A 25,457-nucleotide genomic window follows, 5' to 3' on the forward strand; every position below is an offset into this window, starting at 1 on the left:
ACTCCTCTCCAGTGGCACCCTGCCCCAAGTGGGTAAAAGGGGCCCTCTCTGGTCAACTGCCCTCCCTTGGCTTCATTTCTTAACAACTCCTCCTGGATCTCCTCCAATGCAGGCTCCCCAAGCTCCATCCTGCCTCCAGACTTTACCCTGAGGTTTCCTCAGCTCTTCCTGTGTCCTCATCATGGTATCTTCCGAGAGACCTTCCTGACCATATCACCTATAGGACCACCATTCCTCATGGTCACCGCCCTTTGGTTACTGTGACTCACAGCTTGCTTTCTTCATAGAACTTATGACAATCTCAAGTTATCTTATTTATTTCTTTGTGTATATGTATACAGCCATCCCTCAGTATCTGTGGAGAACTGGTTCCAGGATACCCCACGAATACCAAACTCCATGGATGCTCAAGTCGCTCATAGAAAATGACCTAGTATTTGCATATAAGCTACGCACATCCTCCTGCACTCATCTCTAGGTTATTTTTAACACCTAACACAAAGCCTACACTTCACTTCATTCACATGGACTCAGGGCAGTGCTCGGTACATGGCAAATTCCAGTTTTGGCTTTTGGAACATTTTAGCACTTTTTTTTTCCCAAATATTTTCAACCAGAGGTCAGTTTCCACAAATGAAAAAAAAAAAAAACCTGAAGATACAAAGTTCCGACTGTATTTTTATTTTTCCAAACTAGAACACACACTTCCTGAGACAAGCATCCACATCAGTCAGGCCTGGTATTAAACCTTAGCTCCTACCCCAAATGGTTTATAATGGTAAAGAACTGGAAATACCCAGCAATGGGGAAACAACTTTAAAAATTAAGGAATAGGCATATCTTCAGCAACTCCCCATGTCCCAAGCAGCATCACTGGGGCATGTTCACAGGACAAAGACATGATAATCCCAACTTTCCACTCCAAGCCTATGCTGCCTGGTCTTTCAGGACTGTGTTCTGCATTAATTCCCAAGGTATACTCACCCCCAGGTGTGATCCCTGGTGCTTGGACCAAAGTCTGTATAGAAACCCAGCTTCTCCCCTAGCCACATGGTTAAGTCATTGTTACCTATATAAGGCTTAGAAGCATCACTCTCCAAAATGGTTATGAAATCTGCACCTGTTTAGAAAAAACAAAAGCACAGAGAGGGGGGGAAAAAGGACTCATGACAATGAAAAAAGCAATTAGCAAAACTCTGTCCTTGTCCTTAACCCTTTTGCCTTTACTCATAAAACTCAAAACAAAGTAATTCTTTGTGAGTCACCAAAGGGATGTGGTTCCAACCCAAGCTATGAAGGAAGTCTCCCATACTCAGAATGTAATTAAAACATGGAACACCTTGAGGAAATACTGGGAAGGGGTAAAAGCATAACTTTCCTAAGTTCCAAATATTCTGAACATCTTTCCTCCAATTTCAAATAACCTTCATGTTTTTCACAAATACCCAACTTAAGTTGAGAGACAATGAAAGGAGGCACCGTAGCATTTTATTCCAGGGCAAACAGCTCCATGGTATTGACAGAGAGGTAAATTTATTGGCCTTTTTAAAACCTGGTCCAGATGTGCCTCAGGGACCTGTAATCAAGACTAAATAAGGACTCAGGATCAGACACACCAAAATTTCTCAGGAGGATGCTTATCATTAAGAATAACCAGTCTAACCCTTCATTTACCTTACGACATGCTCCATGTGACTGATCTAATGACAAAATTCCCCCCTATTTTAAAGGATGCTTCATTACAAACATGAGCATCCTAAGACACAGAAACAAATAAAATTGGCCCTGGGGCTCTTGAAAGCAATTTTCTTCAAAAACAAGCCTTATTTTTGACCCATTCTGCTTTTTTAATTCAATAGTTTTATGGTTCCCAACAATGGGTTCCCAAGTGACAAGTTAGTTACCAGCAGGGGTATCTTTAACAACAAGGACATGGCAAGAATTCCCTGCAGATACCCACCTAATATGATATGTTCAGAATCAACTGAATTAATTGCTATGAAAGACAGATGTGGTCACAGAAGCCTAGTCCTGCAGCTGCCATGATAGCAAAAAGCCTTTTTAAGAGATTATGTAGAACCGGGCAAACCCTCCTTCTACAATAGTAGTTTTTCACAACCTGGAACCAATCTGAGTAAGACTTACCTGTCTGGTTGAGCAATTGAGCTGATCTTTCTAGATTAGACCATCCTTCATTGTCATATCCAAACCTGAGAGGCCAGATGGCAGCAGAGAACTCTGTGGCTGGCACCTGAGGAATTGTTTTCACAGCAGTTTAGCATGACAGAACAATGCAATCAGTTTTCTCTGCCTCTCTACAAAAACTCCTATTTCAGCAAAGGAATTTCCTCAGACTTTTGCTCACATTTAATTTATAAAAAAGGAGATATTTGCTCTATGGTATTCTCATAATCAATCTTCTGTGAACTTCTAGCTTAAGCTTGATGTTAGGAGGAATGTCTGGGAAATATTTATAGTAAACACTCCTTAAAATTCCAAAAACATAAGAAACCATCTGGCTTTCCATCAATAGGAAATGACATTTTAAAAATGATATTACATACTTAACATGGGACACTACGTAGTCTTAATAAATGAATACAGGCTACATATTTCCATGTGGATGATGGTCATAAAAATAATTTTAAGTAAAAAAAAAGTAAGCTGTAAAATAAATGTTGGATGCCAGGTAGATAAAGTTAAAAACATGGAAATAACAATATTGCCTAGGAATCTCTCGTATGTAGTAAAATATAAAGAAAGGCATGGGAGATCCAACATGGCGGCCGGCGAGGAAGCAGCGACTCCAACGTCTCCACTTTAACGGGATATGAAAGACTCATCGAAACAGCTGCAGCCTAGCTACGGAGGAACTTCTAGCATAACTTCCTTAAGAGGAGAGCTGCCGTGAACTGGTAGGTTTACTCGAAGTGACAGGTTGCCCCAGAGAAGTGGATCTTGGAAGACCACGCGGGCACAGAGGTCTAGTCCCCCAACCATCAGCCGCTCCGGCAGGCGGCTCCCCCTGGAGGCCTAGCTCTCGCCCTGGGAGAAGCGGCCCCACCCGCCCGCTTCCTAACCAGGCTGCCACAGCTACTCGGCGATAAAGGTGCCCACGTGGCGGGTGCAGAAGTTAAGTCCTGCAGACGCCAGCCGCCTTTGCAACCCGCGGGATCCCTGAGCTGCTTGGCCCACCCCGCCCAAACCGGCAGTCCTCCACCATACGGGCTCCCCCGGGAGGCCTAGCTCTCGCCCTGGGAGAAGCGGCCCCACCCGCCCGGTTTCTAACCAGGTGGCCTCAGCTACTTGGAGATAAAGGTGCCCTCGTGGCGGGTGCAGAAGTTAAGTCCTGCAGACGCCAGCCACCTTTGCAACCCGCGGGATCCCTGAGCGGCTTGGCCCGCCCCGCCCGAACCGGCAGTCCTCCACCATACGGGCTCCCCCGGGAGGCCTAGCTCTCGCCCAGGGAAAAGCGGCCCCACCCGCCTGGTTCCTAACCAGGCAGCCACAGCTACTCGACAATAAAGGTGCCCACGTGGCGGGTGCAGAAGTTAAGTCCTGCAGACGCCAGCCACCTTTGCAACTCGCGGGAACCCTGAGCGGCTTGGCCCGCCCCGCCCGAACCGGCGGCGGGTGCAGAAGTTAAGTCCTGCAGACGCCAACCACCTTTGCAACCCGTGGGATCCCGGAGCGGCTTGGCCCGCCCCGCCTGAACCGGCAGTCCTCCGCCATCCGGGCTCCCCCGGGAGACCCAGCTCTCGCCCTGGGAGAAGCGGCCCCACCCGCCCGGTTCCCAACCACGCGACCGCAGCTACTCGGCGATAAAGGTGCCCCCGCAGCGGGTGCAGGAGTTAAGTCCTGCTGATACCAGCCGCGTTTGCAAGCCGCCGGCACCCAGTGCGGCTTGGCCCGCCCCGCCTGAACCGGCAGTCGGCCTCCACCATCCGGGCTCCCCTGGGAGGCCTAACTCTCGCTCCGGGAGCAGCCCCCTGCAAGCTAGGCGAACCTTCGACCCATCGGGAGGTTAGGCCTAGCAACCTGCGGAGTGATAGAGGTGCCCCTCGTGCCTGCTGGGTAGGCGGACCTTTGACCGACCAGCAGAGCAGACCTAGGGCCTGCCAGCGTGGTAGACGGATCACACCAATTGGAGGAGGATCACAGCCACTACATGCCCTGCAAGGGTGATTATTCAACTATACAAGAGCAATATAAATAAATAGAGGGAAAATTTCAAAACACAACAGTTTCACCAAGCAGAAAGAAACGCCAGCAGTATGAAAAGACAAGGAAAGAAAGGACCACAGGCAATGCAGGTCAACTCAACTTTAGAAGAGGTAATAGGTGCAACAGATGGAATGTCAGATAGAGAGATCAGGATATACATGCTTCAGATGATCTGGAGTCTCAAGGAAGACATGAGACAGCAAAATCAGATAATGAAAGATCACATTGACAAACAAATCCAGGAAGTAAAAGATCAATTTCACAGGGAGATAGAGGAAATAAAAAACAAACAAATAGAAATACTAGAAATGCAGGAAAAAATAAACCAACTTAAAAACTCAATTGAGAATACTACCAGCAGAGTAGATCACTTAGAAGAGAGAACATCAGACAATGAAGACAAAGTATTTCAACTGGAAAAGAACATAGACAGCTCAGCAAGTCTGCTAAGAAACCATGAACAGAACATCCAAGAAATATGGGACAATATCAAAAGACCAAATCTAAGAGTCATGGGGATACAGGAAGGCACAGAGCTCCACACCAGAGGAATACACAGCCTATTCAATGAAATAATACGAGAAAACTTCCCAGACTTGAAGAATGAGACAGAATCCCAAATCCTAGAAGCCTACAGGACGCCGAATGTACAAAACCATAAGAGATCCACACCTAGACACATTATAGTGAAGATGTCCAACATACAGAATAAGGAAAGAATTTTAAAAGCTACAAGGGAAAGGAAGCAGATTACATTTAGGGGTAAACCAATCAGGATAACAGCTGATCTCTCAACACAGACTCTGAAAGCTAGAAGATCCTGGAATAACATATTTCAAACACTGAAAGAAAATGGGTTCCAACCAAGAATCGTGTATCCGGCAAAATTAAGCTTCAGGTTAGAAGATGAAATTAAAACCTTCCATGATAAACAAAGTTAAAAGAATTCGCAGCTAGAAAACCATCTCTTCAAAAAATCCTGGGCAAAACATTGCAGGAAGAGGAAATGGAAAATAACATTGAAAACCAACAATGGGAGGTAGGACAGTAAAGGGGGGAAAGTAGTCAAAGAGGATAACAAATCAGGTTTAGTAACATCAACAAACAAATATGGATAGAAGTACAAACCATATCTCAATAATAACCCTAAATGTCAATGGCTTAAACTCACCAATTAAGAGACACAGGCTAGTAGAATGGATCACAAAACAAGACCCAACAATATGCTGTCTACAGGAGACGCATCTGATAGAAAAAGATATCCATAGACTGAAGGTGAAAGGTTGGGAAAAATCATACCACTCATATGGACAGCGGAAACAAGCAGGCGTGTCCATACTCATATCTAATAAAATAGATTTCAAGCCAAAGCTAATCAAAAGGGATAAAGAAGGACACTTCATACTGCTCAAGGGAACCATAAACCAACAAGACATAACAATCATAAATATATATGCCCCAAATAATGGTGCAGCGGTGTTCATCAAGCAAACTCTTCTCAAGTTCAAGAGTCTGATAGACCACCATACAATCATCATGGGAGACTTCAACACACCTCTCTCACCACTGGACAGATCTTCCAAACAAAAGTTAAACAAGGAAACTATAGAACTCAACAACACAATTAATAACCTAGACTTAATTGACATATATAGACTTTACCACCCAACATCAAGTAGTTACACTTTTTTTTCAGCAGCACATGGAACCTTCTCAAAAATAGACCATATATTATGTCACAGGGCAACTCTTAGACAATATAAAGGGGTAGAGATAATACCATGCATCTTATCTGATCATAATGGAATGAAACTGAAAATCAATGATAAAAGAAGAAAGGAAAAATCAAGCATCACTTGGAGAATGAACAACAGGTTGCTGAATGACATATGGGTTATTGAAGACATCAAGGAGGAAATTAAAAAATTCCTAGAGTTAAATGAAAACACGGACACAACATATCGGAATCTATGGGACACATTGAAAGCAGTCCTAAGAGGAAAATTCATTGCTTGGAGTTCATTCCTCAAAAAAAGAAAAAACCAACAAATAAATGATCTCATACTTCATCTCAAAATCCTAGAGAAAGAGGAGCAAAACAACAGCAAAAGAAGTAGAAGGCAAGAAATAATCAAAATCAGAGCTGAAATTAATGAAATTGAAACAAAAGAAACAATTGAAAAAATTGACAAAACTAAAAGCTGGTTCTTTGAAAAAATAAATAAAATTGACAGACCCTTAGCCATGCTAACGAAGAGAAGAAGAGAGAGAACCCAGATTACTAGCATACGGGATGAAAAAGGCAATATCACAACAGACACTTCAGAAATACAGAAGATAATCAGAGACTATTTTGAAGCCTTATACTCCAATAAAATAGAAGATAGTGAAGGCATAGATAAATTCCTTAAGTCTTACGATCTGCCCAGATTGAACCAGGAGGATATAGACAACCTAAACAGACCAATAACAATAGAAGAAATAGAAGAAACCATCAAAAGACTACCAACTAAGAAAAGCCCAGGACCGGATGGGTATACAGCAGAGTTTTACAAAACCTTTAAAGAGGAACTAACACCAATACTTTTCAAGCTATTTCAGGAAATAGAAAAAGAGGGAGAACTTCCAAATTCATTCTACGAGGCCAACATCACCCTGATTCCGAAACCAGACAAAGACACTTCAAAGAAAGAAAACTACAGACCAATATCTCTAATGAACCTTGACGCAAAAATCCTCAATAAAATTCTGGCGAACCGGATTCAAATACATATCAAAAAAATTATACACCATGATCAAGTAGGATTCATCCATGGGATGCAAGGCTGGTTCAATATACGGAAATCAATAAATGTTATCCACCACATCAATAGACTAAAAAATAAGAACCATATGATAGTCTCGATAGACGCAGAAAAAGCATTCGACAAAGTACAGCATCCCTTTATGTTCAAAACTCTAGAAAAATTAGGGATAACAGGATCATACCTCAACATTGTAAAAGCAATATATGATAAGCCACAGGCCAGCATCATTCTGAATGGAGAAAAATTGAAGGCATTCCCTCTAAGATCTGGTACAAGACAGGGATGCCCTCTCTCACCACTTCTGTTCAACATAGTCCTCGAAACACTGGCCAGAGCAATTAGACAGACGAAAGAAATTAAAGGGATAAAAATTGGAAAAGAAGAACTTAAATTATCACTATTTGCAGATGATATGATTCTATACCTAGCAGACCCAAAAGGGCCTACAGAGAAGCTATTAGAGCTAATAAATGAATTCAGCAAAGTGGCAGGATATAAGATCAACACGCATAAATCAAAGGCATTCCTGTATATCAGCGACAAATCCTCTGAAACGGAAATGAGGACAACTACTCCATTCACAATATCCCCCCAAAAAATAAAATACTTGGGAATCAACCTAACAAAAGAGGTGAAAGATTTATACAATGAAAATTACAAAACCCTAAAGAAAGACATAGAAGAAGACCTTAGAAGATGGAAAAATATACCCTGCTCATGGATAGGCAGATCCAACATCATCAAAATGGCGATATTACCAAAAGTTCTCTATAAGTTCAATGCAATGCCAATCAAAATCCCAGCTGCATTTCTTGTAGAAATAGATAAAAGAATCATGAAATTCATATGGAATAATAAAAGACCCAGAATAGCAAAAACAATACTAAGCAGGAAGTGTGAATCAGGCGGTATAGCGATACCAGACTTCAAACTATACTACAGAGCAATAGTAACGAAAACAGCATGGTACTGGTACCAAAACAGGCGGGTGGACCAATGGTACAGAATAGAGGACACAGTAACCAATCCACAAAACTACAACTATCTTATATTTGATAAAGGGGCTAAAAGCATGCAATGGAGGAAGGATAGCATCTTCAACAAATGGTGCTGGGAAAACTGGAAATCCATTTGCATCAAAATGAATCTGAATCCCTATCTCTCGCCTTGCACAAAAGTTAACTCAAAATGGATCAAGGAGCTTGATATTAAATCAGAGACACGGCATCTGATAGAAGAAAAAGTTGGTTATGATCTACATACTGTGGGAGCAGGCTCCAAATTCCTCAATAGGACACCCATAGCGCAAGAGTTAACAACTAGAATCAACAAATGGGACTTACTCAAACTAAAAAGTTTTTTCTCAGCAAAAGAAACAATAAGAGAGATAAACAGGGAGCCTACATCCTGGGAACAAATCTTTACTCCACACACTTCAGATAGAGCCCTAATAACCAGAATATATAAAGAACTCAAAAAATTAGACAATAAGACAACAAGTAACCCAATCAATAAATGGGCAAAGGACCTGAACAGACACTTCTCAGAAGAGGACATACAATCAATCAATAAGTACATGAAAAAATGCTCACCATCGCTAGCAGTCAGAGAAATGCAAATCAAAACTACCCTAAGATACCATCTCACTCCAGTAAGATTGGCAGCCATTAGGAAGTCAAACAACAATAAGTGCTGGAGAGGATGTGGGGAAAAGGGCACTCTTGTTCATTGCTGGTGGGACTGCAAATTGGTGCAGCCAATTTGGAAAGCAGTATGGAGATTTCTTGGAAAGCTGGGAATGGAACCACCATTTGACCCAGCTATTCCCCTTCTCGGTCTATTCCCTAAAGACCTAATAAGAGCATGCTACAGGGACACTGCTACATCGATGTTCATAGCAGCACAATTCACGATAGCAAGATTGTGGAACCAGCCTAGATGCCCTTCAATAGATGAATGGATTAAAAAAATGTGGCATTTATACACAATGGAGTATTACTCTGCATTTAAAAATGACAAAATCATAGAATTTGGAGGGAAATGGATGGCATTAGAGCAGATTATGCTAAGTGAAGCTAGTCAATCTTTAAAAAACAAATACCAAATGACTCCTCTGATATAAGGGGAGGAAACAAGGACAGGGTAGGGACGAAGAGCTTGAGACGAAGATTTTCATTAACAGGGTTGAGAGGTGGGAGGGAAAGGAAACGAGAAGGGGAATCGCATGGAAATGGAAGGCGATCCTCAGGGTTATACAAAATGACATATAAGAGGAAAGGAGGGGTAAGACAAGATAATTCAAATGGAAGAAGTGATTTACAGTAGAAGGGGTAGAGAGAGAAAAGGGGAGGGGAGGGGAGGGGAGGGGGGATAGTAGAGAATAATACAGACAGCAGAATACATCAGACACTAGAAAGGCAATATGTCAATCAATGGAAGGGTAACTGATGTGATACAGCAATCTGTATACGGGATAAAATTGGGAGTTCATAACTCATTTGAATCAAACTGTGAAATATGATGTATGAGGAACTATGTAATGTTTTGAACGACCAACAATAAAAAAAAAAAAAAAAAAGAAAGGCATGGAAGTGGTGCACTCCTGTAATCCCAGTGACCCAGGCCACTGAGGCAGGATGATCACAAGTTCAAGATCAGGCTGGACAATTTAATGAGACCTCGTTTCAAAATAAAATAAAATAAATAAATTAAAAGGGCAGGGAAGGTAGCTTAGTGGCAAAGTACCCCTGGGTTCAGTCCTCAGTTCTAGAGAAAAAATTCAGATAGATTTAGGAAAGGAGAAATTGTTAAGTAAATTCTCAGATTACTTCAAAAAATAAAAAAAGAAAGGCATGGAAATGATTAAAAAAAAAAAAACACCACACTCCTGGTAGAGAAAAAGAATCACACACAGGGGTACCAAGAGGCCTTTGTCATCTTTATAAAGTGAACAGCCTATTCTAATCAAGTTGGAAATAGTATTACCATTGTCAACACTGGAAGGCCAAGCTCCGGGACAGAATTCCTATTAGTGGCTCTCCTTTGAGATCCATGAGCTACTCAGAGAATGCACTGTCCAATCCTAGCCATCTATCTCAAACAATTACCCCCTGATCTATATCTGGGCTCCTGTGAAAGGGAGTGATTTCTTTAGAACAAACTCATGAGCACAACTATCAAAACTCAACCAACCAAACAAACAAACAAACAAAAAAACCCACTTCAAACTGAGTCATCCAAGTTCAAGTTGGGAGAAGGAAATAGCAATGTCTTTGCATAGGAAAAAACACTGTTTCACTGAGCAAGTCAGAGTGCATGTTCTACCAGAGGAGAACTGAGTGTTTCATCTTTGCAAAAGGGTTACTGAGTCTAGTGAACGTCATAAAATGAGAATGGAACAAAGAACTTCCACTCCAACGGAACATAGAATCAACAGAGATTTCCAGAGGCACAATTATATTCATGAAGCTATTCTTTTCTACCCAACAAACATCTGTACTTAATTCTGGACTTCATCACCCCAAAACCCGTTGTCCCTTCATTCTTTCCATCTCAGCAAGTGCTATTTGTCTCCATCCAGATACTCAAGCCAAAAATATAGATGCCATCCCTGGTTCCTTTCTGTTCCTCATCCAGCAACATCCAACTCATTGGCCAATCCTATAAGCTGTACTTTCAAAACATATTCTAAGTCCTTCCTCTTCTCTCCAATTCCACAACCCTACACTTGTCAAAATCACCAGCATCTGTCACCTGGACCACTGAAAAAGCCTCTGGATTCGTCTTCCTGTCTCCACTCTCAGCCTCCTATCATCCATTCTTCCCAGAGTAACCAGTTGACATACATCATTTTCTTCACTCCTACTGGAGACATTCCACTGTGGCTTCTCTTGCAAGTAAAATGAACTCAGAACTTTTCACTGGTGAATCTGAGGCCTTATGTGATTTTCCCTCCCCAGCCTCTCCAACTTCATCTTCTATCACTCCACCAAAGCCTTGCCCTGACGCTCCCAGAGACACCAGGAAGGTTCTCCCTCAGTCCTTTATTCATGTTTTCTATGTCTAAATGTCAACTCTCTGAAAAACTTTCCTTTACTCAAGTTTCATTTTAATGTCACCTCCTCAGAACAGCCTTCTCTAACCATCCAAACTGTAACCCGGAACTCCATAATCCTACATTCTTCAGAGCAGCCTAATCTAAAATGATTGCTTTTTTAAAATTTTTTCCTCTGAATACTATCTTCCATATTCAGTGCAAACTCTGGGAGGGCAGGGATCTCATCCAGTCTCTTTACCTATGAATCCCTGGTCGGGGACATCAAAAGACATTCACTAAACATTTGCAAATGAATAAATGAATGAACAGGTATTAAATTAAACAGCTGGTAAATTCAATCCAAACAACTCTTTTCAAAAAGAATTCATGCACTCGGTAATAAAAAATTTTTTAAAAAAGAATTTCTGGTTGACATCTGATAGACACACGGTGCCATAATAAAAACTAACAACTACAGAGCCAGAAGAAAGAGATCAAGTAATGATGACCTACTATTATTTACTTGGTAAGAAAGAGTGACTGAGCAAGGCTCTGGGTTAGATCCCCAGCACTACCAAGGGTGTGGGGAAGAAGAGGAGGATGAGAAGCAGAAGAAGAAGAAGAAGAAAAAGAAATAATTACTGAGTTCTGAATACACTCCAAGCACTCAGGTGGTGCTGACAGTACAGAAATGAACAAAGAAACATGGTCTCCACCCTCAGTATAGCTTTGTATTTAATATAGAAATTTCCCTGGTTGAACAGATTGCTGAAATGCAAAGTTAACCATACAATTCTATATGAGCCAAAACTGTAACTCTGACTGCATTATGAAATACAATGAACTTTTATGGAGCAGGTAGCAAGCACAACATTGCAATGGATTACTCTTGATTCTACTCACTTTTATAGAAGAAAAGGAGACATCAAAACATTTAGAACTACACATAGAGAGAGAGAAGAAAACTCCCATCCCCCATCAATACACAAGCTACTACTCATCATCTGCAAAATCAAGAACTGTCTGTAAGATTTTTTTAAAATCAAAGAATCTCACAATGCTCTCTTCAGAACTATCTACCAGTTATAAGATAATTTCTTATTTCATAGTAGGTAAATAATTAATGGTAAAAATAACACCACACAAAAAAAATCATGAACAGTATCCCTCTGATATATTAGGTTATCCTACCTCAATAACACAGCTTTATAAAATAAGCCTATAAAACCATCAGTCTGTGATCCAGGGGTTAAGAAAATGAGATCCAAGATTCTAAGGCTATCAGATCCAAGTATAGCATCCAACCAAAATAGTCTAAAAATATATGTATATACACATATCATGTAAAATTCTATTTTAAAATGTTTAATTACTTACCCCTTTGCCCAATTTCCTCTCATAGGCTTTATGTCGTAGTCCTAATCCCAACAACCCCAAGCCAACAAGCAGCCACAAAACTAAATAGAAAGAAGAAATGATTATCTAAAAGAAACTAAATTATCTTCTTTCAAGTCATTCTTTTTCAAAATTCCTGATTCTATTGGCCAACGAGTTTGTGTGAATGTCTCTTTCTTGGGTTCATTTTCATGCATGACATGCATACATAATCCACACTTTACATTCAGGTTTCAAAGAATATTCCCTAAACATGTTCCAAGGACCAAGAGCCTAAAGTAACAGTAAGTCATAAAATCTACACAAAAACAAGTCTACACAAGCAGAAACCAACAGGAAAAGACATAGTGCAGAATCAACCCCACAAAGACTTCTGATACTGGAACATTCAGAATCAGAATATGGAACAAGTATGCTCAACATGATTAGAAAATAAAAGAGGGCATTCCAAAGTATGACTAAAGAACATGAGACTAAAATAAGCAAGGAGGAAAATTTATAAAATAAAATCAAATAGACTTCTAGAAACAAAAATATATAATTATAATAACTGAAATCAGAAATTATGGACAAGATAAAGAGCATTTTAGACAAAGTTGAATAGAGAATTAGTGTAAAGGGCAGCACAGAAACAGAGGTAGAAAAAAGCAAAGTGGTTACAAGACCTGGAGAACAGAAGAAGGTCAAACATGTAACCAACTGGAGTTGGAAAGGAATGAGGAGAAAGAATGGGGAAGAGTCAATATTTGCAGAAATAATGCTGAAAATTTTCCAGAATTGATAAGAGACATGGCTCTTTAGATTCATAAAACCCAAAGACTTCCAAGCTAGATGGAGAAAAAATCCACATCCAGATATATCATAGTGAAATTGTGGAATACCAACACAGAGAAGAAGATTAAGGGCTGCCAGACACCAAAGACTGATTGTTTCCAAAGGCGCAATAGTTACAGCAACAGATTGCCTATCGATAGCAAAAGTCAAACCACAAAGCAGTAATATTTTCAATGTGGTGAGACAAAAATAATGAACCACTTAAAAATAGAAATTGAAGATATAATTTCTAAACTAGAAAGAGGTGTGGTGGTGCTTGCCTGTAATCCCAGCAGCTCAGGAGGCTGATGCAGGAGGATCTTAAGCTCAAGGCCAGCCTCGGCAACTTCATAAGGTCCTAAGAAACTTAGTGAGACCGTTTCTCAAAATAAAACTAAAAGAGCTGGGGGGGGGGCTCAGTGATTAAGTGTCCCTGCGTTTAATCTTTGGAGAAGAAGGAGGAGGTGAGGGGAGGAGAAGGAGGAGGAGAAGGAAGAGAAGAAAGAAAAAAGGGAGAAATGGAGGGGAAAAAAGAAAGGGGAGAGGAGGGAGGGTGGAAGTGAAAGGAGAGGTGTGAACAAAAAACAAAAACCTAATTGATACAAAAGACATCAAGAAGGAGAAAAATGTACCTGTGAAAGTGGAAAGTGAAAAGACAAAGTAAGATGATAGAAAGAAATTATAACACTAGAAAAATAGATTAAATTCAAATCAAAAGACAAAGTTTGGCTTTCTGGAAAAGGAAAAAAATAAAGGGAAACAGTTAAAAGTTCAGAGGTTGCCAGGAGTATTTATTTTTTTTGGTGGGGGGGAGAGGGGTAAACAAGTAGAGCACAGGGGGTGCTTGGGGCAGCAGAACTCTTGGGAATGATGTTCTAATAGCAAATGCATGTTACACGTTTTCAAGGCCTACAAAATGCACAGCACCAGGAGTAAACCCTAATGTAACCTATAGACTTTGAGTGATTGGGGATGTGTTGACATAGCATTAAATATGACAAATCTATCACTCTGGTTAGTAATTTTGATAGTTGGAATGGTTTATGTGGGCAGAGGCAGAGTACATGAGAATTCTCTGAACCTTCCACTCAATTTGGCTATAACTGCTCTAAAAAAAAAAAAAACAAAAAAAAAAAAACCAAAGTCTATTTTGTAAAAACTCTAAGTAAATTTTTTCAAATGCCTGAATTTAATGAATGACTAAAATAATTATAGTTCTTAACCAAAAAAAATTACAAACAAAAACTGCCAGATTCTGGTTTTAAGGGACACACCAAAACGTAACAACGTACACACACAAAAATTCACCTCCCCTAAATTCAAATATAATATTTTCAAATGATGATGAAATATACACGAAGGTTTTTAAAGAGTCTCACTACTTTGTGAAATAAATTTTAGAGATGTTTTGAAAATCTATGTAGCTTATTGTTTTCTCTCTATATTGTAGTGTTTTGTACCTTTTAGTAAATTATCAAGTCCTTGAGAGTAGAGACCATTATTCATGTCTTTGTAGCCTACATGATATTCAATAAATACTATTTAATCCAATCCATTTTAAATGAGGCAGATATTAGACAGTGTCTAGTTCATCAACATTCCAAATATTAACATATTTAATCTCCCCAAAAGGAGAACAAAAAAATGGAGAAAATAGAGTCAACTATTACAGCACAGCATTTTGAACATTGTACCTGTTAAACCATATTATATATGTTAGAGGTGAAATAAAGCTAGTAAATAGTATTTATGGTTGAAATGAGATATCAGAAACTTGCATTAAATTCTTGAAAGAAAGTGGGAAATTGCTATTAACATCATTAGTAAAATATTGCCAGTTGTTGAAGCTAGGTGAAGGGTACATGAGGCTTCATTACACGCTCTAATTTCATGACTGAAAATTTGTATAATAAACATTTTCTAAAAGAATGTGAAATCATACTTACAAAGCATCATGTATTTCTCACTCTTTCTGAAAAGCATTTTAGGACTGTTTTTGGTTTGAAGAAGAAAATCAAGGTTTTTCTTAGGACCAAATAACATATTCAGCCCAATAATGAACATCACAGTCCCTGTATAAAAGAAAAAGAATATATCGAAGATTAATGTGAAAAATCCTTCCAATGGTAAATTCCAGGAAACAAAATTTCTTTTAGAAGAACATATCATGGAAATTCAGGTACTGCATAAATTTATCTCAGTACCTAAGTGATTATTCTAGCAGTGCTCTCATGAATAGGGACAACCTTAATAAATCAGGTAGAGTTCTAGGAATCAAGCTGTATATGAGAGGACCCTGCCTCTTCCTGATGAGAGATGGCCTTGAATTTCCCATTTCCTAGTTGCTGGGTTGCTGATGATGCTTATTACTGACTATTGACTGGGTAGGAACAGAGAAACCCAAGGAAAAGGACCTTCTGAGCAGCTATAAGGGCTCAATTGAGTATTTGCATACACCAAGCTGAGAAGCACAGTGAAGCATATGCAGGTTCTTAATACAGCAGTGCTGCAGTGAAAATTCTGCCCTGGGATGTGGGCACTCTGGGCACTGGGTCCTGCCCAGGATGCATGCCAGAATTCACAGTTGGCCAATAACAGGCCAAAAAAGTTGAGCTACATTGAGATGCATTACAAGTAACTTACATAAAAGTGTATGTGATTCTAAAATCATGTATAGTATGAATGCACATAGAGATATGGCACAAAATGTTAATGTCAAGTAAGAAAATGTCAAGTAAGAGTTAACCTTAGATGGAAGGCTAGCAAAAAAAAAAAAAGTTATGTTCAATGTTTGAGGAAACAGCAAGCAAAACCCAGAAAATAAATGTATACTAATTTTGGATATGATACAAATTCTTTTCAGTTGTATTAAAAATGACTCTGAACATTATCATTGTTCCTTGATTTTTGTGGTCTCACCAATATAATGTAACTCTTACCAAAAAGACCTTAGTTGTATGAAGTTGTAATAAGAAGTTTTCTGTAAGTCCATGTGGGAAGAAGAAACCCAAAAGCTAATCAGTCACAATATTCTAAAGAGACAAATTTAGGCACAGATTGGCTCTTACTTTCTCATTCTCTCCACCTGGCAGACCCCTAAGCAAGTTGGAGTAAGAGAAAAGCAGGGCATTGGGCAGGAAAACAGAGCAGGACAGAGTACAACCACCTGGAAGAAACCAGAGAAATACAAAGTTCACAAAGCCAAGGTTACCACAGGGTAAATGTAGCAATGTATGTCCCTAATACGAGGGGAGCTGGGGCATTAACCAGAAATATCAAATTCTCAAAGGCTGTTTCTAAAATACAGCATGTTGCTTAATAACAAATCTCCCACAGTAGCCTGTCCTGACAGACGTCTAGTTTGTCGGGTAGGAAAGCTTCTGTCAAGAAGTACAGAGGAACTGGACGTAAATCCAGGGCACCAAGAAGGACAGCGACAGAACATGGCAGAAGCCACCCCTCCGGTGCAACACTCGTCCCACAGAATATTCACAACATTTGTCTCATTCATCTGCAGTGTCTGCCCACTGGACCAAAGTCCCAGGTAGGCAGGGACACAGGTGTTTTCATCTCCAGCACCTGGCATTGTATCAGGAATATGGTTGGTGCATGAATTAACTCATTTTTTTTGTTTAATGAACAAGGGAACAAATGGAAAAATGAATGTACGAATAAATAAGGAAGGACTGGCTCCCCATCCCCTCATTTTCTAATATTTTATTGTGGGCAAACTTGATATGTTTTACTTTAACTTTAAAATGATCAGCAACATTTAATTTGTGTATACCTGGTATACATCAGTAATTTTATTATTGCCAGATACAATTTTTAAGATATTAAACTGAACAACTGGGTGCAGTGGCACATGTCTGTAATCCCTGCGGCTGGGAAGGCTGAAGCAGGAGGAACTAGAGTTGAAAGCTAGCCTTAGCAATGGCTAGATGCTAAGTAAGTCAGGGAGACCTGTCTCTAAATAAAATACAAAATAGGGCTGGGGATGTGGCTCAGTGGTTGAGTGCCCCTGAATTCAATTCCCAGTACCAAAAAAAAAAAAAAGATATTACACTGAACTAAGCTTGTGAGATTTTAATTTTGGCATGTGAGTTCATAACCACAGAAATGGGAAATGCATTTAATGCATGATCTTGGAATTACTATTTATACTAAGATAAATTTAAATATATATATACACATATATACATACATATGTTTGTATATTAGTAGTAAAAATCTGGTAAATAATATTCAGGATAACTAAAAAAAAATCACAATTCCTAGGTATATCTATGAGCCTTCTATTGAAGCAATTGAGCATCGTAATCATACCTTTTCCTAATACTTTATTATGTATTAAATGTGTTTCCCAACAACTCATTTAAGTGGCGTTCAGAATAATAAATGTTACTGAAATGTACTAATGACTTAAGAAATTTGCTTTTAATTTAAGATTCAGACATATTTCTAGGTTTTGTTTTTGCCAAGAGAATCGATTTTACTAAGACAGGAAGATCATCCTATTTGTTTTCACCAGTCCTGTTAAGTGCTAAATCCTGGCAAGTCCTCAGGGATATCTTCCAGCAGATCCTGTAATCCAAAACTTTTAAATGCACTCACCCAAAAGCACATCAGATCTTTCTCTAGCGTAAACGCCTCCTGGGACAAACTTAAAGGCTGTGCACCATGCACAGAAAAATATGTCTAGAACATAAACCACCATGGCAACAGTCATGGTTTCTCCAGGGCTCGTCCCCGAGCTAACCAGGTGTTTAAGCACTTGAGGCCACATGGATCCAGTGAAGATGGCCAGCACACAGCCGGAAACAGCAGCTGCCCACGTGGGCAGGTAAAGGAGACCCGCAGCTGAAGCCGTTCCTGTGTGTGAGAGAAAAGAGGAAAGCGTGAGTCAGATGGGAAGGCAATGAAGCGCTAGGATGATCCATTTATAGCCTTTTAGAGGCAGAAGGGACCTTAAGGGTATCCTGCTTCAATCTCCAGACAGATGAGAAACAAGATCCAGCAAGGTTAATGTCATTTGTTCAAGGTCGCACATCAGTTACCCATATGACTGGAGGTGGAATGGGTCTAGTAAGTTTCAGTCCAGTGCTATTTCTTCCAGAAAAGCAGGGGAGAAGAGGAGAAATAAATAATTGGTGTTAAGATTCTACCATCAATAAAAACTAAAATTATCCGCAATACCAAAAATATGTTCATTAAATTTAACCAACCAGATATAGGAAAGTCAAAAACATGTACAGTTGGGAGCCAGGGTTGTGGCTCAGTGGTAGAGCACTTGCCTAGCATGGGGAGGCATTGGGTTTGATACCTGGTCCCACATACATACATACATACATACATACATACATACATAAATGGTATTTAAAAAAGAAAACACGTACAGTTATTTGATTTCTAGAACATTTTTGTTGAGCCACCTTCTAAAGGAATTTCTACCTATCTAAATGCTATACTTTGTCCTATAATATGTACACAGGCTTTTCCAATTACACAGCATCAAAAGAAGACGTGAGTTAGTGATGTAGCAACTTTGCAGTCTGTTCATTTATTATCCAACTCTCATGGCAATACAATGGTTCATGGCTTTCCCCAGGTTTGTCCCTGAGTTAAAAGGTGTTAGGGGTTGGGCATCGTGCTTGGTTCACAACAGGCACTTAGCAAATATTAGTCTGTTGAACCAATAGTGAGGTCATATAACATCTCACCCAATTCCTGTAAAATCAGTTTTGAAACAGCACTTTAGGTCTACCTCACTGTGGAACCACTGACACAAGATCTTCTCATAGACAATACAGCATTTTTGAAACGATTCAATCACTATTGTATACCTGGGACCCATCTTTCAATGCATCTACAACAGGCTCTTCACTGCTCAGGGTAGTAAGTAACTCCAGGAACAGGAGTAGAGAGCAGAAAGTGACTCCAGATAGCTTCTTTAAAAAAAAAAACAAAAACAAAAAAAAGAACTACAAAAAGAAAAAAAAAACCCACAGGGCTGGGGATGTGGCTCAGGCGGTAGCGCGCTCGCCTGGCATGCGTGAGGCCCGGGTTCCATCCTCAGCACCACATACCAACAAAGATGTTGTGTCCACCGAAAACTAAAAAATAAATATTAAAAAATTCTCTCTCTCTCTCTCTCTTAAAAAAACCCACTTTTATTTTGTTTATTTATTTATTTTTTAAATTTTTTTGATTAGACAAAATATCTTTATTTTATTAGTTTATCTTTATGTGGTGCTGAGGATTGAACCCAGTGCCTCATGCACACTAGGCAAGCACTCTACCACTGAGCTACAGCCTCAACCCCTCCAGATAGCTTCTTAATGTTCCATGGCTCACCTCCATCAACAAGTTCCACTGGCACCATCACAGGACAGTACCGTGTGGCTGCCAGTTCATCCTCACTTTAAAAAGGAACCTCACTCAGATGTCCATGAGAGCCAGATTCCAGGGTCCTCTACAATTCATGGAGCTTAACTCCATGGTGAGACCATCAAATACTTCAAATATACTCTACAATGGTGATTTTTCATTTTGAAATAAAACAACTATAATGCCTAGTTGCTACAGAAATTTGTAAAATTCAGAACTACAAAGAAGCAGTTTAGGGTTACCTAAGACTGAGATGACCACGGCCAATACTTCCATGTCTTTCTCCTCAGTGTTTTCCTATGGGTCTAGAGAAGTAAATAAATGGAATTGTACCTGCCCTTTCCCCTACTTCCTCTCCCAAGAAGTTCACTCTTCCTCATTATGTATTTATTTTGCAGGTTCTTTAAAAATGACTTTGGTTCCCATGGGTCCAAGGATGATGCATGATCGTAAGGAGGAAGTGATGAAATTGGTAGAGGCAACAATTTTACATAAATGGAAGTGTACATGACATTAAGGATTAAATGCTGCTTTTTATGATTTTCTCGTGTTATTAATTTTTCTAAAACACTTTTATGCATATGTAATACTCCCCTGGATAAACATACCACCAAATATGTAAACATTGTCCTATCAGCCATTTGTGAACTTTCCGGTGTCAAGGATTTAAAAACAACATTGTGATGACTATCTTTCTCTGACAACAAATCTCTTATCACATCTCTGATTATGTCCATAAAACAAATTCCCAGCAGTACAACCTGCATCAAAGGGCAGAAGCATTTTAAAGCTGTTGTCATGAACAATTGCTGCCCTGAAGGTGGTACCAGGCCTTACAACTTCCAGAAAACTTGCTAAAATGTCCACTCCTTTGAAACTCTGCCAAAATTATTTCTTTCTAAAATTCTTTACCAAATTTATGATGAAAATAGTATGATTATTTATATTGCTCCTGCCTAATTATTAGTGAGATTGAATTTTTCCTGTTTACTAGTTTTCAATGCCTATTATCTGTTTGTTTGTTTGTTTGTTTGGTATCAGGGATCGAACCCAGGGGTACTTCACCACTGAGCCACATCTCCAATCCTTTCTATATTTTATTTTGACACAGAATCTCGCTAAGATGCTCAGGGCCTTGCTAAGTTGCTGATGCTGGCATTGAGTTTGAGATCCTCCTGCCTTAGTCTCCCAAGTCACTGGGATTATAGGCATGTGCCACCGCACCTGCCTATATTATTATTAAAAAAAAAAATGAGTGCTAACTTGGTATTCGGGTCTAAAGATGTTAGAATGACTTGGTCATCTGTCTTACTGCAAAGAATTATTAAATTTTTCTTGACTGTTATTGCTTTTATTTTTAACTTAGTTTCTATCTTAAAATAGGTTTTATAGTTTTAATCAACTAAAATTGTATTTTTAAGTTCAAGAAGAAATGATACAAAAAAAAAATGGGACATCTGACCCATCACCTACTACTTTTCCTTAGGGAGGGCAACCAATGTTAGCGTTTACTTCTACACCTTTCCAGAGATGTTCAAGGCAGACAAAGAAGTGCATAGGCATGTCTATTCCCCTTCCTTTTTGCACACTAGTGGTAAAACACAACACACACCATTAGTCACTTTTTGCCTTTTGCACTTAACTGTATGTATATCCTAACTTGTTTGAGACTAAGCCCTTCCAAATAATCCTTCCCAAATCTTTACATCCAAGACATCAAGCAGAATTAGCAGTAATAGATACTCTAATAATGTTAATTTTCAACAGATTGAGTTTTTCATACAAGAGAGTTACATGCACACTGTGGAGTGCACCAGGCACTTACTACATCTATGCATTTTTCCTAACATAACTATTAATTATTTTGTTAATTTAATTGAAAGCTCCTGTATCTTTGCTTTTATGAAGTTCTTTGGTCCCCACCATAATTAATGTCATGCCAAGTCCTCAGCTGGATTGTAAACTTAAATTTATGATGGGAAAATACGATTCATTTCACTACATTCTGTTTTATCATGTGGTTTTTAAAGATGAATCACAATGAAAATGGGCACCACCTTAGATAATTCAGTGTAATCTCCTACTTATTTCAGGTGAACAGGTGATCAGAAAGGGAGATGAAGCTCATGGATTACAGCCCTGGTTTCCTAAACTTAAAATAGCCTGTGGCTAGAGGCCTTAAATCTGCTTGCCTTTGGAGTCTTTAAAACTACTATTTAATATTATAGAGAGACAGCAAAACTAGATTAGGTTTGGCTCTCAAAGATATGATCTTACTTGTCTGGGGAAATAAGGGTAAGACTATATATTCACAGTTTTTCTGTTCTTTATGTTTTTGTGTCCCTTTGTTGTCCCAGGTTCAAAACAAAGCTGCTACCTATCTACCTGCACAATAAACACTTTGCTTACATTTTATTTATTTTTTTAAAGGCATGCTTTAAACGCTGAACAAACTTTTGAAGCGTTTCAATCTCCTTTTTCAAGTTGCATATAGATTAAGAATTTAGGGCTGGGATATAACTCAGCTTATAGAATGCTTGCCTTGCATGCACAAGGCCCTGGGTTCAATCCCCAGCACCACACACACACAAAAGAAAAAAAAGGAAAGAAAGAAAGAAAAAGATTAAGAAATTAAATATGTTCATTGCAAACTCAGTATTCACAAAGTTATCTGGCCCTCTTCCTCAGGAATCCCATGTAGCAGCTCTTTGAGGAGAAGGTTCCACCTACATACACACCCACTTCCAGAGTCCAAATGGAATGTCTACCAGAAAACACACCAGCAAGTACAAACAGCTCCACATGACTGCAACTGTGCTCATTCAGCTCCAGGAGGAAGAGGACCTGGCCAACCCCATTAAGTTAGCACCCCTTTTTGATTACACTTACATTTCCATGTAAGGCTGACGGTGGGTACTGTGACATGCAGAAATTACGGTATTTCTCATTCCACATTTTCTATTACTGATACAGTCTCACAGTATCAAGGGCAATACCATGAATTGCCTGTTTAATGAATATGTAAAAAAAAAACATCTCACAGAAAGCCAATATAGTATTCGCTCTCTAAAAGAGTGGGAGATGTTTACTTAATGCCAACAATTTAAGTGGAAGGAGGAGGAGTGGCATCATTCAATCACAGGAACATAATGCAATGCTCCCTCATGTTCACAAGGACTAAAAGGATAGTGGGAGAGGGCCACCAACACTGATTATTGTCTTCTTTTACTGTGGTCAACCAAGTAGTTTGTGAAGTGTATTTGGTGGAGATGGTATAGAGGATCAAACCCAGAGTGACCTTTTTTTATGTTTAAATTAAATTTATTAGTATTTCCCTGTTTTTTATTAACTGTTTTAAATTTTATTTGTTCATCTGTTTAATTTTTTTGTGGCACGTACCAGTACAACAGTCTTCATTAATATTTCTGGAATCATAAAGGGTGTGACTGGGAAGAAATGGCCTGGGTCTTTGAAAAAGACCATACATGACCCCAAAGATGGGTTAGAAGAATGGGGAACAAAACTGTCACATGGAAAAGAGAAAAGGAAATGGAACTTCACTATGGAATCTCAAAAAAGTCTGGAGGAGGGGGGGAGATTTCTAAGAAAACAAAGAAGCAAGCAAAATTAGAGGGCAAGAGATCTAGCACTTAGCAACTGGTGATATATATAATCCTTCATTGCCTCAAAAAATGTGCTACGTGCATTTGGGTGTTGTATAGGCATTTTGAAGGGAGGTAGTTATGGCAATGCTGCTTGGGCAGGGATGGGACAGGTGAAGTGAAGTGGAGTAGGAAGAATCAGGAACCTAGAGCAGGTAGTCACTGGAGACCTTGGTGACACCTGGGTTATAGTTGTCTTGACTGGTTGTAACAAGCCATTTGGCCACAGTACATATCGCGTGGCGGCATCTTCCTTCCGTCTGCTTGCACAGGCTTTACAAATAAACTGCATAACCAGGCTCAATAGGGGCATATTTGCAGGTGAATCCCACATACCTGTAACCCACCAGATGAAACCAGAATTAGGAAACCACGAACAAGCTGAGAGCGTCAGTCCACTTGCCAGGCTCAGCAGAACTGCACCTCTGTAAAAAAAAGGAAAGAAAATGCTAGAAGACATTTCATGCTACTAATATGTCATTGTTTCAATTACAAAACTGAAATATACCTGCTACCTCTAGGTACATCCAAGAGGTAATTCAAGTCTGAAACAACCAATGGGCAACGAGAGCCCACTGGGAGACAACATTATATGCCTGAGGCATACTGAAGTCATAAAAACTCTGACTTCAGAGAAATGGCATTTGTGGTCTTTCATAGTCGAGGTAAACACAATAATAAAGTTTTCTCATAAATTAGAGTCTATACTGGTCATGTGACATTTTAAATGACTCTGCCAAAGACCAAAAGAAAAAAACAATCGTTGGCAATAGTTCCTATGTCATTTGTCATTTTTCTTTCTTTTCTCCACCTCAGTACTACAGTTGGTGCATTCCTGACGCCAGTGTCAGTTTGATCAATAACTAACAGTGATGTGATTTTTGAAACAGTCACAAACTATTTCATTCTTTTTCCACTTTGGCAAAACATTGGAGGAGAGGGAAAAAAAAAAAGAATTTAATTCAATTAGGGAGATATCCAGAAGCAAGAATAGCTATAATACAGCACTCGATTAAGTAGCTATAATATAAATTAAGCTAAAAATAGTACTTAATACACACTAAGCGCCATTTTAAGATTTTTATCTGTGTTATTATTCAATTAATCTTCGCAGGTCTGTAAGGCAATTGTTACTATTATGTCCATCTGGCTGAGAGAGCGTTTTGCCATCAGGCACTGAGGTCTCTCTACCATATGCCCGTTACTGCAACAGAAGGGTCTGGGGGAAATGGGCAGCAATGCTGTCCCTTCCCTGCCACGGAGGAGACTCTTTGGCATGGGGATTTCCTGAAGTGGCTGTGCAGAAGCTGTGGGAACCTCTCAGGCACAGCCTTCCCTCTCCCCTTGTCTGTTTTGCCCCAGCCCTTCAGTACAGGGGAAATACCCTCCAGCTCCTCATCTCCAGCGTTCATGATTATTTCAGATGACATCTCTGACATCTAGGGAGAATGGATATGAAACAGCAGGCTAGCAAAGGAGAACTGTCTTCAGACAGCCAGGACTGCCATGTTCTTGACTGGCTTCCAAACCCAAACTCACCCAAATGGGTTCGGATGTGGCCCTGGGTGGGGATGACCACTCACTGCCCATCTGGAAACAAGTGAGACCTCTCCAAAGACCCAGTGAGTGACGAACAGGAGGCTACCAAAGGCAGCGCCGGCCAGCAGCTGGGTGGGTCTAGACGGCACGCCTCTGGCCCCCTCACCCGTCTTCTTCCCCTCCGGTTTGCTGCAGTCACCATCTACAAGATTTTTAAAGAAATGAAAAAGGGCCCCTTATATGGAAATATACCCTCTCTACTTAACAGACTTTCAACCAGGAGGAAAGGGTGTCTGGCTTTAAGAGGCTTTCTCTAGAACGGAGGTGAGACACGCAGCTATGATACAAGGCAGAAGGCGTGCTGCTGTTCTGGCAGAGATGATTTCTGGCAGGCTAGATAAGGAAGGGTTTAGGGACAACAGATATTTTGGAATTTGACAAGTAAAAATGCAGAAAGCTACCGACGTTATAAGAAGTTAACAGATTGAGCAAAAATATACACTGAAAAAGTGAATGACATGTTCAGGAGACAAATGTCATCCAACTGGAGTGAACTTTTCCAGTACATTAGGCTTCTTCCCCCGCAACAGGGAG

The 25,457-nt window shown here is 39.7% G+C and overlaps 1 protein-coding gene across 2 annotated transcripts in view; it reads right to left on the reverse strand.

Annotated features, from left to right (window-relative positions):
• The window catches only part of Cwh43 (cell wall biogenesis 43 C-terminal homolog), a 57,293-nt gene that overhangs the window by 22,848 nt on the left and 8,988 nt on the right, over positions 1-25,457 (reverse strand). Inside the window, exons 5-11 of one of the 2 annotated variants that reach the window (XM_026386544.2) lie at positions 24,864-25,065; positions 23,661-23,749; positions 17,890-18,147; positions 15,222-15,347; positions 12,445-12,524; positions 2,146-2,251; positions 985-1,120 (exon numbers count right to left, since the gene is read on the reverse strand). In XM_026386544.2, the coding sequence (XP_026242329.2) occupies positions 985-1,120; positions 2,146-2,251; positions 12,445-12,524; positions 15,222-15,347; positions 17,890-18,147; positions 23,661-23,749; positions 24,864-25,065 (997 nt within the window). The remainder of the gene's footprint in view (positions 1-984; positions 1,121-2,145; positions 2,252-12,444; positions 12,525-15,221; positions 15,348-17,889; positions 18,148-23,660; positions 23,750-24,863; positions 25,066-25,457) is intronic. The other variant, XM_077803539.1, reaches the window with a different exon arrangement.

Source organism: Urocitellus parryii, chromosome 10 (assembly GCF_045843805.1).
Source record: "Urocitellus parryii isolate mUroPar1 chromosome 10, mUroPar1.hap1, whole genome shotgun sequence".
Taxonomy (NCBI): domain Eukaryota; kingdom Metazoa; phylum Chordata; class Mammalia; order Rodentia; family Sciuridae; genus Urocitellus; species Urocitellus parryii.